Below are 19,348 nucleotides of genomic sequence, written 5' to 3' on the forward strand. Positions count from 1 at the left end.
AAAGTCTGATGGACTGTACAATTTTATTCCCTCAAGAATAAGGCTGCAGCTGGGTTTTGGCCAAAAGAGAAAGATGAAAACAGAACAAACCCAAAACAAGAAAAAGGAGAGTGGCCGGCTGCTGCTGCTCCGTCTTTGTTGTTATTTGAGTCTTCACAGTGCTCCTAGCTTCATGGCTGGCTGAGTGGATGGCTCTTTATTTTTAATTAATTTTATTTTACACTGATATTTCATAGGTTGTTCCACCAACTCCAGACACCTTCTTAACATTTGAGTGTCTAGCAGGGCTGACAGGCGTCCCCTGGGAACTTGACGTTGAACCCAACCTGGATATTCCTTTTGGCTGTCCATTTATTTTACTGTGAGATGTCTTCAACTGCATGTCATCCCTGCATCAAAAGAAATACCAAAAGATGGAACGTTAGTGGCGAAAGTACAATAGCAGAATGGCTTCATTCAGGATAAACAATTATCCCCGTTACCCTGAGTCCCAGTGTTGCAAAATATTCAAGCATGGGAGCAACCTGGTTGAAGCCAATACACTTGATGAAAAGCCACTGAAATGAGAGAATTCATTTGGCCATTAGTTTAGTGGATCAGACCCCAGTAATGTTTGTTCATTTAATTAGTTTCTTAAATGCTTTTTTGAAGCAAACTAATTGAATAAGCATTTGTAGGAGGAAGGAGGGTTTAACTGTCACCACTGCTGACCTTAAGCCAAACTGTGTCTTACAATCAGAAATAAAATACTCAGGAAAAACACTTCCCAGTTTAATTTCCAGTTAAACAAAATTACGTTGCTCTTCTCTGAAAGACCTAAGAACGGTGAAGCGTAAAACTTCATTACGACAGAAGACACAAACTGAATCGAGTCAGGAAGCACTCTAGGGTGCCTGTAATTAAAAGATCATATACTGGATGGACTCTTTTAAATAATTTCCTTTCTTATGACCAACTGCCTGGGAGCGTAGACAATGCACTTTCCTCAAAAGATCTTTTAAATCTAGGCCACTACACACTAAAGCTTAATGTGTCTTGTCCCCGAGACTCACAAAGTAGTTAGATAAAAGCCTACCGAAGAACTGTTCTGGAAGTGCCAGCACAACTGGGGTGTGCTGTATTCTCACCTCTTACTCCTGTACAGTGGGTTTGCCTCAGTCTGAAGACTGGCTCAAGCCAGCAGCAGTGACCAGGGGCTGAAAGACCTTCCAGAAGGGAACACTTTCTGTCTGCCTGCAAACCAAAGCAGCCTGAGCTCTTTCAGAACACCCTGACTTTTTCTGGAGGCCAGAAGGTTTGATGGATTAACTGTATTCAAAAGGTAGTTTCTTTCTTTACATGTGTCTGCAAAACAAAATAAACTACTCTGGACTTTTATACAGCTCTTGATAGGTTCAGAATGGCTCCAAAACTAAAAGCACTTTTTATATGGCAACCTGGTCTGACAGCTGTAACACCAGGTCCATCAGCTCACACCAGCCCGGCTTCTGCTACGTGTTTAAGCTGTGCTTGCACTAAATAATGGAGTCGTGGGCATCTCAACCAGCAAAACACACACATATAAATATATTAAAAAAAAAATACTGTGTGGTTTCCTAAAACATTGCTGTATCCCCAAAATATGCTGGGATGGAATTCTACATTTACCTCACTGAAGTATTATAGAAGCCCTAATTCAGTGCTGAAATCCTCCCGAAACGCAGAGTCTGCCTCCGTGAAACAAATCAGAAAGGAGCTGGGGAGTGTTAGGGGAGAGGGGAGAAGGGAAAGTCATTTGTAGTGTTGCTGACAGAGAAAACATGCTAGGCTCACAAAGCACAGAGTGCCTGTGGGGGGTTTACTTCAGTAGGTAAAAAACTTCAAGTTTATTAAGCTATTTGTTTACTAATCTAGGTACTTGACTTGACTTTAGGAACTTCAGTAAAAGTTGGCCTTCTATGATAAAGTGACTAGGTCAGTAGACAAGGGGCGACCTATGGATGTAATCTATCTGGACTTCTGTAAGGCCTTTGACACAGTTCCTCACAACATTCTACTTGCCAAATTGGAGGGATACGGATTTGATGGGTGGACGGTTCGGTGGATAAGGAATTGGCTGAATGGTCGCACCCAGAGGGTGGTACTCAATGGCTTTAAGTCCAGATGGAGAGCAGTGACTAGTGGTGTCCCTCAAGGGTCCGTCCTGGGACCAGTACTGTTTAACATTTTTATCAAAGACATAGACAGAGGGATTGAGAGCACCATCAGCAAGTTTGCAGATGACACCAAGCTGTGTGGTGTTGTCGATACACCGGAGGGACGGGATGTCATTCAGAGGGACCTGGACAAGCTGGAGAGGTGGGCCCAGATGAACCTCATGAGGTTCAACAAAAGCAAGTGCAGGATTCTGCACCTGGGAAGAAACAATCCTCAGTATAAATACAGACTGGGGGATGAGGTATTAGAAAGCAGCCCTGAGGAAAAGGACTTGGGGGTGCTGATTGACGAGAAGCTGGACATGAGCAGGCAATGTGCTCTCGCAGCCCAAAAGGCCAATCACATCCTGGGCTGCATCAAAAGAAGTGTTGCCAGCAGATCCAGAGAGGTGATTCTGCCACTTTACTCTGCTCTGGTGAGACCTCACCTGGAGTACTGTGTGCAGGTCTGGAGCCCTCAATATAGAAAGGACATGGACCTGATGGAGCGGGTCCAGAGGAGGGCCACCAAAATGATCAGGGGGCTGGAGCACCTCTCCTATGAGGACAGACTGAGGGAGCTGGGGTTGTTTAGCTTGGAGAAAAGGAGGCTCCGGGGAGACCTCATAGTGGCCTTCCAGTACCTGAGGGGGGCCTACAGGAAGGCTGGGGAGGGTCTGTTTACAAAGGCCTGCAGCGACAGGACGAGGGGCAATGGTTTTAAGCTGGAGAAGGGGAGATTTAGATTGGATATTAGGAAAAAATTCTTTACCATGAGGGTGGTGGAACACTGGAACAGGTTGCCCAGGGAGGTGGTTGAGGCCCCTTCCCTTGAGATATTCAAGGTGAAGCTCGACGAGGCCCTGGGCAACCTGGTCTAGTAGGGGGTGTCCCTGCTGACTGCGGGGAGGTCGGACTAGATGACCTTTGGAGGTCCCTTCCGGCCTGGACCAATCTATGAATCTATGAATCTATGAAAAGATCCTATCATGCATCTGCAACTTACTCTAACATCTGATGGGATCTGTGGATATTTTAATAGCTAGACCACTTCTGCCAGACATTATATTTCTCATTACTTCAAAGACCTGAACTGAAGTGAATTTATAGGCTCTATAGTTTAAACAAGCACAATGTAAAAGCAGTGGGACCAACAGGTGGACAGCATAACCAAGAACCACAGACTAAGAAAAGGCAAACAGATTTTCATAGTAGAATCTCTTCTACATCAGCAGCTGATGTCTCAAACAGATGGAAGAAAGGCAAAAAAAAGTCCATAGGTCTTCTTTCACTGAAACAGACTCGTCTCTTTAATACATATGAAGAGGAAAAGATGGCCATCTACCTCCTGAAAGTCATGTCTTCCACCAACAGACAAATCATCTTAACAACTACAATTCACTTGGAAACACTGAGGAAAAACTTGTTGGCACTAAACTTCAGGAGACCTCCCTGTACTTCTCTCACATTTCAATAACTTTCCCCAAAATGCTGGACAATACTGGAATGAGAAACCTGGGACCTTAACCAGAGGACAGCATAATGCAGTAAGTGCCAGATGCAAAGAAAACCTAGATATTTCTGATGAGCCCTCCAAGGCCCCAACTTGGCTGAAATACTGCATCCTTGGTGGGATAATGTAGCTCTTTTCAGAGTTTCCAAGCCCTACAGCCTCCAGAAGGAAGAGAAAGAATGGTAAAGTGCATGCAGAAGCTGCAGCTGAGGTCTTGTTCAGATAGCACTTAATCAGGCTTTCAGCACAGCAAATCCTCTCTCTCCCTAAACTTTCTCACAGAAAGGAAGGAGGCAGCGAGGCCCTAAGGTGACACCAACATGGTCTGTGCATGTATCACCAGTTCTGTACCATGGGACACTCAACAGAGGTAAATACACAGCTCTCTACGTCAAGCACAATTTCCGGGACTGGTCTCAGCCCCTGTTTCCCCTAGTGCAGTATTTGCTTGAACATGCTGTGACCCCAGCTTTGCCTCTGTGTCCAAGCAATGGCCGGGTCCAGTCTCCCCTTAGGCTGCAAACTAAAACAGCTCCACCCTTTTGTGCATAATGGGAGACATAATCTGCTTCTTATCTTGTGAACAATTATCCAACTCAGCTAAGACACTAACTCACTATGACTTTTACAACTTAATTGACCACCTGCAGTTCAAGTTACGGCAAATGTGCAAACATTTTGTCATGATGAGGTTGCTATGAGGCTGTCACAGAATTGAAGAGCACCCACAACCCTCCCACCCTCGCTGGCCTACAGCAAACATGTAACCTGGGTCATATCTCCAGCCAAGCGCCCTGCACTCACTTGCAAACAGATTCACCTTGCTAAGCAGCACCTAAAGCAGTACGTACCTTTGTGCTCCCACTGATTGCACCTCTGTAATTTCCACAGTGTTTACAAATGAGACAGCCTTCGGGCCTCCATAAGAGGGTGACCTAGGCATCCCTGTGGGGGATGACGGGACTTGGTGGCCAGGGGATTTGAAGGAGCCATTGCTCACCCTGCCCTGTAGTGCTTGATGGGACTGGACGTTATTATTGGCCAAATCAGCTTGCAGAGAGGTTGTGGAAGTCCTTGGTGCTCTTGTCATTGCACTTGAGAGTGAAGACACTGAGGACTGCAGTATAGGGTTCCTTGTGCTAAAACTGGTAGCAGCCATCAGATTGTCTCTAGATCCGTATCTCATTGCCATGCTGCGTGGGTCTTCAGAGAGCGTGCTGACTTGCTGAAGGCTGTAAGAACTAGGGGTGTCATAGACACCTGAGTCTGCAAACACTGAATCAGGGTGCGAGTGGAGGAGCTTCTCCCTCTCCTCCATCTCTTTCCTCTCCTGGATAGATGCCATAATGGTTTTGGAAAGGTTATCATAGCGGACTGGGGAGGGGTCTCGCTGATGTGGAGCTGGACCCCCCAGCACTGGGCTGAAGCTCTGCGGTGGTTGGCGTTGCAGCTCGCTCCCCCGTAGATGGCACATTTTGGCTGATAAATATGGGGAATGGTACCCAACAGAGCTGACTGCAGAATGGGTGATGCACTTCCTCCCCGAGGGTGACATGGGGTTTAGCAAACTGTCATATGAAAGACTCCCATTTCTGTTTGACAGGGAATTGGGAGAAAAGATGCTTTTGTAAGGGGTGGAAGCTGCCCCTTCAGACTTTATTGGATGAAGGGGCACCTTCTCTGTCCCTCTCCTGCCAGCAGATTTCAGACTCAGGGATCGTGAATTGATGGCAAAGGAATCTATCTGGAGCGGGGAAGACTGATAGGTCTTGTGGAGGGAACTCTTCCGATAGCTGGGGATGTCCAAGCTGGGTTCGGACTGGTAATCAAGGCTCCTGCCATCCTCTTCTATCAGAGCCCCTTGACTGTGTCCCTCCTGCATGGTGATCTAAAACAGAGGGGAATATGAGAAACAAGCCAATGATATGCAAGTACAGGTTTGCTCTCCATGGTAAGTGCACGGGAAGAAAAGAGCTGGAGCTCTTCTCTGAGACTCTCAGCCTAGCTATGACACAGCTTCATTATAAGGAATCTCCTAACTCCTGTTCAGCATAAGGATAAGCACCTTAGAAGCAAGGAGGAGTTATTCACAGTAACCGCTAAATAATATTGACATGAATGATGTCAATGAATATGTCAATACATGGACACTGACAGACCTTCTAAACTGAGACTCGGGTCTCAGTCAAGGTAAATCAGATTGTAATCTGATAATACTGCCCTTGGAAAAAGCACTTCAAGTTTTCTACAAATAGTTCTTGAGTTGAAGGATGTCTGGTTTTGTGTGCTGAGTCAGAATATTTTAGGCTTCATTTCAACACACTGGGGACCAGCACACTCTTATCCACTTTACTCAGAGCTATGAATATTCAGTAATTCTGCATTTCTGGTCATAGGTCTTTAAAACTAAGCCCCTAAGATTAATTAAAGCAGAGAGGCTCCTTCCCACCATTTAGACAACAAAATGAAGCAATTTTCTTTTTTTTATTGCCTGTGTAGGAGAGAGCGGGCACATTAGAGAAGGAAACACAGGCCATAATTTATTTACGTGCATTGAAAACATACAGGACTTCACTTTGTTTTACTCGATGAAAGACTGCTTACAGTTCTGTTCACTTAAAATGCCATCCTGTGCTAAGCAAATAATTTTTGCTGTTATTTTTAAGGAAGAGTTTGCCATATTGCATAATAAATAGGCTACATTGGCTCTGCAAACAAAGAATTATTATCAGTCACGTATTTCACCAGAAATGCAGTCAATGCAGTTTGTTCTTTATCTGATTTCTTTTAAAGGAAAAATTATCCAAAAAAGCCTAACTGGCAAAAATCTGTTTTATTCTGAATTTTTCTTCAAGTTTTTTTCTTTCAGCTACAAGATAGGGAAATATGCAAACCAGCTCACTATCTTCTAGAGCATGGTGCTAAATTTGGCCATCTCTGGAAAAAGAAGACCAAGTGACAGCCTGTAAAAGGAGGAAGAGAGAGCAATGACGTAGCTTGTGAGTACATTTGTGCTACTTATCCTTGTGCTCCAATCCCTCTTTCCTAACAGCTTTCACAGCTCAAAAGCAGAATTACACTGACAGGCTGAAGAACTGATACAGAAGAGACAACATGATATTCCTCGCACCAGCTCGTCTCTTTCCCTCTGTACCTTATACTTAGATACGGCTTGGCAGACACATACATGCTATCCTATCAGCTCGCCAAGCCAACTCATTTTTATAATATTCCCACTTCACTACTAGAAAGTTGTGACTGCTATAAAATTGAACAAGTCCACAAAGCTGATTGTATGCACGCCAGTTAGCCTATAGTAACAACATCTTTGTAGGTTAGTATTGAAACAGCAGCCCTCAGAGTGAAGATGCTGTACCCCGTTACCATTTCATAGCACTGCCCAATCTCCTGGACTAATCAGAACCTATCCTATATCTATAGCATATCTATAGCTATGTACTGAATGAATAAAACAAGCTTGCCTTCCGTGGCTCTCTGACTTCTGGCATCATGACCCAAAATACTGTTGCTTACACAGCTCAAAATTGCTAGCTGATGCCTAAAAACAGACTTTTTAATTTGATGTCAAGCCATTTTTCATGTAATAAAGTGAAGATGATAGGATATTAAACTTTTTGGATACAGTGAACACACTACTGTTCTTATGTTCCCTTTCGTAAGCCAATCTTTCCTTAATTAATTGCACAAATCCAGAGAATAAGATTTACAATTATTGCAGCAAGACTAAAACCCAAACTTGGTGGTAGCTGGAATTCTACCACCTATCCCCATCTTCCTTTTCAAAATGAGAAGGGTACCAGAAAAGTTTTCTTCACCATTTAAGGAACATTCAGTCTTACTCCAGTGGTGCTGCAGTCAATTATATAATTGAAAAGGAAAATATGGTAGACATATATCTCCCCCTCCTTGTTATTGCAGGGGGGACATGGGAGGACCTGGTGAAATAAATTGTAAGAAATCTGCATTGTGTGTGGTATGTGTGTTTATCTCCACTGGTGTGTGAAGACTTGGATACATATTGCAAATATACAATTTAGACCAGAGATTTTCAAACTGCTGTTCTCAGGTCCTGAGGGCCCAAGGAATACTTGCAACAAATCCATGAGAAATAAGTGAGAAAAACAAGCCTGTTAGCAGTGGGCTTACTTTTGCAGTCTGCTTCCAAAGGAAACAGTGTAAACTGTTTCAAAACTCCTAAGCAAAAGAGAAAACAGGCAAAATTCCAGAGCAAGTCTCTCTAATTGTTTGGACCTCAGTTTTCTTGATAGGAGAAAATGATGCCAAGCGTTAGGAAAGGTTTTTTTTCCATATAACCCAAATGGACTGAGAAGGTGCTAAGGAAGGTCAAACATGAGGAATCTTCCATTAATTTTAACTAAAATATCTCTTGGAATGCTTTAAAAGTTCTTTCTGTTTTGCAAGCTGACATCTTAAGGAATCACTGAGCATGTTGTCTGTTGGCTAAAAGGTCTGATCCAGGAAAGCGCTAAGCATGCCCAGCTCCCTCTGAAGTGAATGTGAGTTGGCACCCGTGTCAGGAGAAGCCGATGGGAGGTGACACTTCTCAGCATCTCAGGATCAGGCCGAGACACTGGTAAAGCAGCAGTGCATGCCTGTCAGCAGGACAGATGTGTCAAGCTCAACAGAGGAAAGCTGCGAAAGCAGACATGTTTTCATAAGGAGCATAGTGAAAATATACACTATCGCACAACAATGCCAAGTGTTGTTATTTACTTTTACACTTTGACATTCTCTAGAGCCCTGCAGTGAATTTGTCTTCAGCTCCATGTTGCCCAGCTTTAGCTGAGAGCAGATTCTCCCAGGCTTGCTCACCTGCTCAGCCGTGGCGTGGTAGTGGACTTTGGGATTGTTGCTGAAAGCCGGTCGATACTTGTACATGGCAGGTGTAGGAGGGCTGATAAGTTTGGGTGAAAGACTACCTTCTGTAAAAGAAAAAAAAAAGAAAAAAAAAGGAAAGAAAGGGACTTTCTATTAAAATGTGTAGACAGAAAGCTATCGTCCCTAATTCCTTTCTATCCATGGTCCTCTGCAAACAGGAGAAAGAATTCTGGAAAGAATAAAACTTGTAGTACTTTTATGCAGAATTCCACCAAAATCAATGGGGCCCCTGTGGAAATAACAGTACATTGCTGCCAGACCAGCAACCTAAAGAGAAGAAGAAACAAGGTATAATATATTAAGTGGGATAACATATTTCGGCGAGTAGTAATTTTGCCATAATTTGAAATACTAGATATTTGGGTTGAATTCAGCTATTAGTTTTGTCTGAAAAAAAAGGTTTTTTTAATAGTATCAAAGCTTTAATTTCTCATTTTCATTAAATGAAAGAATTCAGTTGTAATGCCTAAGCATTTCGTACTAATATTTCTGATTCCTTAGTTCAAAATTACATTTTTCATTTTAAAATTAGTAAAAAATTTAAGAAGAGGTTTAAAAGTGTTTTAAAACTCTGCAAAACGGGTATGAAATACCCAACCTAGGCTTGAACGACCCACTTCAAACTGATTTTTTTCCCCCTTTCCTGCTGTTTTTCCCCCTAGCTCAGAACTCCTATAAATAGAAAAAAACCTTCACCCAGATCCCATTACTGTTTTGAAAGAATACCAGAAGCCTCTTAAAGAGGCTGAAATATTTTCTTATTAATTAAAATAAAACACTGATCATACAACTGTACCTTCACCGGTCCCCAGCTGCCCTTTTAGCTCCGAGTATTTGCTTGGATCTCCTTTGGGTGGGAGAGGTGGTTGCACATCCATACTTTTATCTTCCAGACCTTCCAGGCTAATTTTAGACTGAAAACAACCAAAGAATCAATCATTACCCGGAACTTGGTTAAATAACAGCACGTGTCAGAGTGCTGGATGCACCACAGAACAAGAACTACCTATACCTATGATGCCAAACGTGATTTAGCATCCACTGCAGACAAGGACTGTCGTGTAAAATTAGCATTGTCATAACAAGCCAGTATAATTTTAAATGCACTATCCTAGTCTACTTGGCATGCTAAATAACATTATCATTGCACCAGTGATGATGACGATGGTGTAGACAATGGTGTTTTCTAGCATTTTTCAGCACCCTTCCAGGAAGTTCTCAGCAAGTAACTATCCAACAAGTGTAACTTGTAACTATCCACAAAAATCTTGCAAGGTAGCTTCTTTTGAATCCACTGCTTTTTATATAACTAAACAAATCCTTCTCTCTATTTCATGCCAGGAGAAACTGAAGAAAGAAGAGAAGAGAAGAGAACTCAGCTTCTGAGCCAACATTCCTTTCACTGGGCCACAAGCCTTCCGGCAGTCTGGCAGCTCAAAACCTTCTTTGAAGAAGAACCTGGTGGTACAAAGGTTCCTGCACAGTGTTAGGTTGGTTAAAATTAATTTGAACACCCAGAGGCGGCAACTCTTGGGAGGGAAAGTAACTATTGCAAAGAACAGCCACTTCTTCCAAAAGATGCTCAGAGGCATTCTATTATAGAGCTGCAAAAAGGGCTGTTTCTGAGCCAAGAGCTGTTGCTGTTACTGAACTTGGGTTACTTTCAGAGGATGAAGTATATGACAAGGACTCAACCCCTATCATTTTCCCCAGGAAGTGCATCATCTCAAAGAGATTTTCAATGACAAACTCATTCCCAGGCTTGATAATGCTCAATGCTCTTCAAAAGCAGCACTTGAAGGCTGCCTTACCTTGCTCCGGTTGAGGTTGGCTTGGATCCCGTTGTCACTGATCTTCACTGTGATCTGTCGCTCAGATAAATCGGGTCTGAGGAAAGGAGGCTTCACACTCACAGCTTGCTTTTTCTTGGGCTCGACTATGTACCTGATTAATTGTTCAACAGTCATCATTAAAATAAACAATAACCTAAGAACAAGTCATAGAGACAAGAAAATCTTCCTGTTTCCAGGCTATGATTTAAGAATGTGTCAGAATGTAGGAAGGTTAACTCCATTTATTTCAATGGATGTAAAAATTAAAAAGCAATAAAAATATCATTTCTTTTTTTTAGCGAGCAAAAGCAGAGGATGCATTAAAAAACCAAAGCAATTTTTGAAGCACTGATGGACACGAGTGCCGGTCACATGAAGAGAGAGAGGCCTACCACCAATGGAAGCAACTTACTAGATCTTACCTAGTTAACATGAAAGAGCTTCCCTGCAGTGGAAGACGGTGACTGGGGGAATAAGACCCAGTACATGGGGAGTTAACTTGGAGAAGATGATGTGCTGTCAGTTCTAGCTTACCACACTGTGACTTGCTTCCGTAGCACGTTTACAATGTTCAAAAGAAACAGACAGGTCTATTGGAAGCAACAAATCTAAAGGGAAATGTCTAGCTTTAGATACTTAATTTATTTCCGGCAGACTAGAATTCTGTAGGTGGAATGGGGCAGTGGCTGTACAATGCATAACTATCAACACACATGCAAGCTTTCTCTGTTTTATCTAGTGAATAGGACATTCTGGTAGTGATGGCTCAGTGACTGTCAATATACAGGACAATTCAAACAGATCTTCACAAAACACAAACGTTATGCTTGCTAAAAGTCTGAGAATAGTCGTATGGATAGTACTCACAGCCCTCTCCTAACAGCAGTGTCTCCTGACTTCTAATATCTGTCTCTCTTAAAGTATCCTGACCTGATTTTCACATTTTGGTAAGTTTGAGAAGCAGCTATTCCAGTGTCTTCACTTCAACACATGTAAGTCTTTTAGGACTTATTTTTTGCACAACAAAGGGGAAAAAAAAAAAGGACATAATAGTGTCAGGGTCTGGAATTGCTCAACACCCTGAAAAGGCTCAAATAAGTAATCTTGTAGCATGATTATTAACATGTTTGCAGGCTGGACAGCTCAGCACCCAGGATATTTATGCTCCATCTGATCTATTGCATTAAAATCCTGATTTCAAAATGTGAAATGATAAATCCATTTCCCCAAAAATAGAAAGACATAAATAAAATCCCAAGTTCCATGATGTAGACTTCATTGAAAATCTGTTTTATGATAATGAAAGTGCCAGTGAGATAAAAAACCACAGCAGTCTTCAATTAGATTTAAGTCTTAAGGAGAAAGGTTGATTTTAGATTCTTTCCTTTTCTCCAGATGACTAGAATACCTGGACATTGAGTGTACAGTGCAAAAAGTTGTGTTGGGAATACAATAACATACGGAAACTTACCTTGTTACCGAAACCCTTGTCTTCACCAACATGTTTATCCAGTGGATATCAGCTCTTGATATAATTTGACATACTTATTCCACATCAACATTTTTGGGATGAGGGTTATGAATTACATGAAGAAAGCAATTGCTTGGATGGGTTACAGCCATGCAATAGTGAAGCAGGTACCACAGAGCTCTGCCTTCAGGAATGTTTTGCTTTACTTCCCTGTCATTTCATCAACAGTCTTTTACTTGTGAGCCCAACCAAGCACATTTTCTTCCTTTGTCCCAACAACTACCCTACCTCCCTCATTCCCAGTTGAGGGCATTTCTCTTACCTGGGAGCCAAGGGGCTGCAGAGCACATGTTCCACGTTTCCACAGCATCCTCGGGTAAAAGGATTCACTCCCCCGCGGAATTTACCTGTCACCTGGAAACAGATTCAGGACAGTGCTCAAACCTCTGATTATATAAAAGTCATCATCCAACCCCCAGAAAGCCAAGAACAAGTATGGCTTGCTCTGACCCTACTGTCCTTCCCAAACAGATTGTTTGCTTTGAATGCTGCACTTCCTCTCTCCTGCTCTCACACACCGCCTCCAGCAGCTGCTTCTAGCTAGGAGGCACACCAGCTAAAGATCCCTTCCTGACAGGGCAGCGAGCTCAATGGCACTGGGTTCCAAAGTGGCCAGGTTCACTGCCCCACGCTGCTCCAGCACTAGATTCATGCCCTGCTGTTAGCCAGACATCCTGTTTTGGTCCCTTTCATTACCCTGTTACTTCCACTCCTCTGCCTTGGCAAGTCCCCTCCAAACAAACAGGAATGTCAATTCAACATTCGTAATGTTGGATGAGAGCAATGTTTCCTCTCTATCAGCATTCCATCCCTAGTGACAATCAGTAGGAACCACTGCCATATGCGGGCAGGTTCCAGGAACTCCCTGGTGATTACGCTGTTTGCTTGGAAATGAGCTAGTTTAGTAAAAGCCAAGCCTCATTAGACTGGCGGGATCCATTCAAAGCTTCATAAGCATTATAAAGGCTTTGTGCTCTACAGGCAGATACTTGAAAGTCACCATATGGGGATAAATACCAATAAAGGCAGAGAGATTAATAGTGGTTGCCATTAAAAATATTACTATTGCTGTTTGCAAGTAATGAATTTTAATCAACTCAGTTCTGATCTAGCAACAAGTTCACAGAGTACCAGAAATACTTTAATTACTTGCACATAAAATAACAACGATTAAATGATTTTGCAATATATTATGCTGGCCTCTTTGATATAACATAAAACTGCTTAAAAGACTACGAAAGAAATGTTGGAAGTTATGAGTGTTGGAAGAGTAATGTGATGACTAAAACATGGGCCTGGACATTTGGCACAACTGCATTCAATCCTGGGCTTCAGCTGACTCGTGCCAGATGCTGGCAAAGCACTTCATATCTCTGTGCCCATTTTCTCAAACATAATACGAGAATAAAACTTCTCTAACTCACAGATTATATTACTAATTATATCAATTTGGTTTCTAAAGTAGTTTGAAATCCACTGATACAAAGCAGTCTCAGAAGGAAGGATATTTATTTACTCTATTCAGAAACTAAAAATATCAGGATATGAGCAGATGTTGGGTTATGGGTTATTTCGATTCCATAAAAGACTTCCAGAGGCATTAAGAAAGTTCAGAAACATCTAAACTCAGGCACTATGCACTCCTAAATCAGTGTCTGCCTACTACAAATTCTCAAAACCTATGAGCTCCGGAATGAAGAAACACCAAAGATTTACAGTAAAACACCAAAAATGTCTGTACCACAGGTCTATAAAATGGGAAAAAAGGACAAGTATAGTTGAGCATATTGTAATTGGAAAGCTGCCAGCAGATAACTAACAGTGTGAGAAAAGAGAATCAATACTGAGACTGCAGGAGAAAAATGAATGTTTTAAAACAGTGACAAAGCCAGGAGAAGATCTCATATCCATCACTCCTGGTCTGGTGCTCTAATTAGTTAGATATGTTGCCTTTGAAAGGGACCTGAAGGCTGGGAACATCCATCCTCCAGTTACAGACAGGCAGTGCATATGACTTAACAGAAATAAGACCACATTATATTTAATTTTCAGAAAATGGCATGGGAATATGAATTAATCTCAAGTGGTTTGGTAGCTCAGGAAACCAAACCAAGCTAGGATGAATTTTCTAATAGTTATTTCAATCAAGTTAAATGCAAAATTCTCAACCTTCCTAAATGTTAGTGTAGTCACAAACATGAGAAGTTAAATTTTACTTTTTTTTATTTCTTTATATTTTCCCTTCCTCCTCAACCCAAAATTTTCATGGACAGTTTTCACCACTGCACAAAGACAAGCCTAAGGCAGACCATGATTTGGGCTGTGAGACTGAAATGCCCTGGGTTTCATGTTACTATTGTTAGCACTATCAAACCAAATACTTGGCCAAAATTAATTTTAAAATGAAGAGCAGCTGATTCCAAGCAGGACAGAGAAAAGCATTTAAACATCTACAGCTATGGTAAGCCTGCTTTGTTCAAAGGCTGTGTTAGGCAACAATTCAGGATGACTTCAGGTTCTTTGCTTATGTAAACCTCCCACACTATTCTGGATAAAAGTTTTTATTGTCTCTTGTGGGATAGGAGACAATCTCATCCCAGTTTACGAAGGCTTGGCCTCAGACAGATGTCTTCAGCTCTCACAGTCTACACAGCAGCCATACAAGCTACATAAGCACGAAGCCATCAGCCTGCAGGACAGAAGAGCACGCTGCTCAGCAGGAGCTAGAAAGCACCCTTAGATGCAAGAGCATTAAAAATACATTTGAAAAAAAAAATGTGAAAAAGAAGCGTGATGTAAAAAAACCCAGATGTGTGAGGGGCGCTTTGGAGCTGGAGCTGTGAAAGCACTGGAATGCCCACAATTAATTAGCCTTGGGAAGAAAGCTGAAAATGCCTTGCGCAGCTGACTGGCACGCTGCAGGACCCAGCGTCAAGCTTTCTAACTAAGCTACCCCTTACGAGTGGCAGGGGCATGCTTTAGATCCCATGACTAGATCTCTGTCACCTATGCTATTGATATGTGCATGCATATAGGTCTGGATTGCCCACACAAGGGCTCTGGATTATATACGTTTGAGTAACTGCAGGGAAACTACAGTTTTACAGACTTTTTTGGCACCAGATGACATGTTGGCACTTGGTTTGGAGCAGCAAAACAAGTTAGGTCCAACAGGCTCTGTGTGTGCGTGTGCACATATGCATGAGAACAAGAGAGAGACAAAGGCAGCGAGACAAAGAGCTGGCTCAGACCTTATTACACGCAGCGTGGGTTAGCTGGGGGAGTCCAAAATACCAGGAGACAGGGCAAAAGCATGACTTAATCTTTTCCTTTCTTTCTTTCATTGAATCTCATGGTTTGTTCAGTCTGACTTATAAAGTTTAAACTTCTGGGGTTGACTGTACTCACCACATAAAACCTATTTCAAGGCCATGAGTGAACTTTAAATGGTAAATAAGTCTGGGATGATCCTTTGTGGTGAGAAGGGGGAAATCATTGCTTTCTGAAAATAAAAACTAGGCAATTTTCCTAGATCTTCACAAAAGCTCCAGTAAGACTGTTACTGCTAAGATTTGGATCATTTTTTTGATTTACCCACGCTGACTTGCTGGCTTTGCTTCCCAACTCAACGTCTTAGCCACAAACGCAGAGAAAGGATTGCTTCTTACCTGTTCATTCGTTGTGCGCCCTCGGGCCACCAGAACGATATGGAAACCAGTGAGACCAATGACTGGAATAAAGAATAACCCAGCCACACACATGACAGCCATTCTGTATCCAGGAGTTAAAGAAACTGGGATGAGTGATGGGAAAAAGAGGCTATGAAGGAGAGGAACAGGAAAAGGAGAAAAAAAAAAATCTTGGAAAAAGGGAGGGTGTCCCTCACCTTTAATTAGGCCAACTAAATTTTATCTCAAAGTTAAGTCCATCTGCTCCTAGCCTGGGCCCTTATCATTGAGATGGCTAAAAAATAATATGAACTCATTGATTCTGGCTCTAGCCACCTTGTAAAGACTGTTCTGCACTAATCTATCACAAGGGGTAGCACCCCTCAGAGCCAGAGGTTTGTGTATTACCCTAACATGCAGGGGGACTGCTCCCAGGGCAAACTCTGCTTTAAAATACAGTAAGAGAGTTTTAAATACAGTCAAATAGTACCTGGCAGTTTAGAGTCACACCCAATTGGAAGTAAAATTTAGGGAAGCAGCATATCCTTCTGCTGGGTTATCATGGCAAAGACTGAGATAAACAAAAGGTTGGGTATAGTTTTGGGGTAATCAATGGTTACAGAGGTCAGCTGGGTACAGAGGAAAACCTGCATTAAGCATTTACAGGGGAAGAGCAAGGTGATCAGGAGAAGAGTAGGTCTCCACCTAGTTCCAGACAAATCTTCAGATTAATTCTTTCACATTTTCCTCACGGACACCTTGAGTCTTGAAAGACCAAAAAGGATACGTAATGGTGGTATGAGCTGCTCCTAGCTTTTCCATATGGTTTAATACGAAGATGAGCCCAAAAGTGAATACTCCAACCATGTGCGTACTTAAGGACAGCAAGAAGAGAAAAAAATAGCGGTAGTTCCTCCGTCCTATGCAATTGTTGACCCATGGGCAGTGATGGTCAAAATCCTTGTAAAGAAAGGGAGAGGCAACGAATAATATCCAAATGGTGAAAAGAAATACATTGTCTCAGAGATAAATCTGAACCACCATCATGTAAAATTACATCAGGCCAGTTCTGCAGCTTTACAACATGCTACACTCTCTTTAAAAGGCTCTTCTTACGACCAAGTGGTTCCTGTATCTATGGATGGAGAGGTACTTTGGGGTTTATAGGGTTCAAAGAGAGGATATAAAAAAAAAATAAAAAAGACAGGCTATTTATCTGCTAGCAGCAGAAGTACAATTTTTTATCATGCTTAGCATGAGCAGTCAATTACAATGAAGTTCTCATAACCTAGAACGTTTTGAGGATGCAACACTGCTGCAGAACTCTCTGCCCCACATTTCTGGATTTATATGAAGCTGAATGAATCCACTTTAAAAAACGGACACCACGAAAGGTACTTTTTTACCAAGCAGTTCTCCAAAGAAAAGCAACATCTGGATAAGACACAGGCAAAGTTCTGTACAAGTTCACGAATAGTTATGAACCCAAACCTACTGGTCTCAGTTAAAAGTTCTAAGTCCCTTATAAAGTCAGATCGCTTTTAACAGGAGACTTAATAATGAGGGCAAGCCATAGACACCTTTCAAGTGTCTTTACAAAGTTTTATAAGCATGTAAATCCACTGTCTTCAATGGGATTATTCTTAATGTGAAGACAAGATCAGGTACAAGAAATAAACCCTTTCTGCATTCTTCAGAACGGATATTACATGCTCACTACATCAACAAATGAATTGTTTATTTTTTGTTTCATGCTAATGCTATTTTTAAACATTCCCCAATGATGACAAAGGGGTTTTTGTATTTTTAAGTTTTGCGCAATGTATTTACCAAAAATTTACAAAATACAAGAAAATGGGTTAGAGCTTTCTCAAAGCACTTTAGAAAATGTCAGGGGCAATTCAATAAAGATACTTTCAGGCTATATCTGAAATGCTGACATAGCATATGTCTATTATGCAAACCTGGTTGTATGCAGTCCAAAATATCTATCCATTATGAAACTTTAAGTACCCACTGCACACACTTCAGTAAAGAAAACAAAAATCTGACTACTTTTGTCACAGATTCATTTTTGGGTCCCTCTGGTCACAGCAGGCTTCAGGTTTTAACTGATTTTATTTCTGCAAGTGTTGTTGGCTTGTGTTGTTAGCTTATTTTTATCAAATTAGCTCAAAAGTTTTATATTTCGGAAAAGAATTTTTATTGCACATTCTAGACTGAAAGTGAAAAGATGTGAATTACAACCCAAATGGGTTCCACAGAAAAGCCAGTAGAGTCACTCCTATCACTGTCTCCAAGCTCTTCTAGAATAGACAGGTGAGTGGGGAAAAGGCATCACAAGAATCAATAAAGCATGCTGTTTAAGACCGTGATTTATTGATTCAGAAGTCACTAATGCTTTTTGCCTATATTCCTCCACAACAGTTATAATTTAATTATATAAGCAGAGCTTCTTACTTGCCCACAAGAATAGTAAGGAACATTTAACTGATCTGACCATCAATAAAACTTCTGGAGAGCTAGGCAGAGTCACCTTGCATTCTGCTATTTTATTTAGGTTTCTTTTGGATGCTCTCCCATTTTCATTTCTGCTGCAGAACTGACTCCATGGAGGCCCTATGGCAGCATGAAATTGCTCAAAACTCACTGGTATAAACACTTGCAATCTTGTTCTGAGAAAACTTCATTTGTTGAAAATGAATTTTCATGCTGACCCACTGGGGAGGGCAGAAGAAAGAAATTCCATGGGACAACTGAGAGTTTACCATCATCTAAACAATCTTCAGGATTTAAAATTAGTGAAAAAATTTCTGTTTTAAAACTAAATATGAGGAATATATGACTCAGGTTTTCTACAAAAAAATCCAGTTCTATTCAACAATTCACAGCAGTCTAAAGAAATTGTGTGACACAACTTATGAATAGCTGTGGCTATTCCTCTCTACTCAGGGACCTTGGCAGCTCCTTACTCTCCATCTTCTCAAATTCCACATCCTTCTAAGGTCTTCCACAATAGGATAGCCTTGTCCTATTCATCAATAGTTACTAGACACAGCACTGCTTCCAGATAATTATAACTCAGATATATATTGCCCTGAAGGAGAAAATGACTGACACAAGATAAACCCAGGCAGCCTCTCTCTCACATGTAACTGTGCTGCTTTCTTTGGGACTATTCCCTTGCTTATGGCAAAGAGGATTAGGACAACGATGGTGTATACAACATTCTAGCTGACTCCGGTATTTTTTTCCCTTTCTGATTACTAATACCTTTCATGGCACAGCTGAATATATTTTAGCCATATTAAAGATTTCATCTTTCTACTGGAAAAAAAAAATAGACCTTGCAGCAGAAATGATCCTTAAGAAGTGGAATTTTTAGCTCAGCAATAAAAAAATCCCCCCTGGCAATATACTGCTGTGGACACAGCACTCCGTACTTACAAGCTTGGGAGTTGTTTATAGCCCAAAAGCACATCTTACTATTTGGAGGTTATTTTTTAAAAATCCTTTGTGCCTCACCAAGACCCTAGGGCTATCAAGAAACATGGAAGTCCCATAATTCAGAGTGACCAACATTAGAAACATGAATGAGTTCATGCTCTGAGCTGGGGTGTTGAAACAAACATGGGATCCCTCCATTGACTAGAGAACCACTTGCTGAATTCCGAGTTTGGTTTTCCTAAAGCTCACACACCACTCCAGCT

The 19,348-nt window shown here is 41.6% G+C and overlaps 1 protein-coding gene across 3 annotated transcripts in view; it reads right to left on the reverse strand.

The window, feature by feature from the left end:
- Positions 1–217: 217 nt before the first annotated feature.
- The window catches only part of ZDHHC8 (zDHHC palmitoyltransferase 8), a 115,607-nt gene continuing 96,476 nt past the window's right edge, over positions 218–19,348 (reverse strand). The window contains exons 4-12 of one of the 3 annotated variants that reach the window (XM_074159567.1): positions 16,426–16,598; positions 15,639–15,741; positions 12,233–12,324; positions 10,862–10,903; positions 10,419–10,551; positions 9,404–9,521; positions 8,542–8,651; positions 4,539–5,575; positions 218–389 (exon numbers count right to left, since the gene is read on the reverse strand). In XM_074159567.1, the coding sequence (XP_074015668.1) occupies positions 218–389; positions 4,539–5,575; positions 8,542–8,651; positions 9,404–9,521; positions 10,419–10,551; positions 10,862–10,903; positions 12,233–12,324; positions 15,639–15,741; positions 16,426–16,598 (1,980 nt within the window). Of the gene's footprint in view, positions 390–4,538; positions 5,576–8,519; positions 8,652–9,403; positions 9,522–10,418; positions 10,552–10,861; positions 10,904–12,232; positions 12,325–15,638; positions 15,742–16,425; positions 16,599–19,348 lie in introns of all 3 variants that reach the window. The other 2 variants (XM_074159569.1, XM_074159568.1) reach the window with 2 other exon arrangements.

The sequence above is a fragment of the Numenius arquata genome, chromosome 16 (assembly GCF_964106895.1).
Source record: "Numenius arquata chromosome 16, bNumArq3.hap1.1, whole genome shotgun sequence".
NCBI lineage: Eukaryota > Metazoa > Chordata > Aves > Charadriiformes > Scolopacidae > Numenius > Numenius arquata.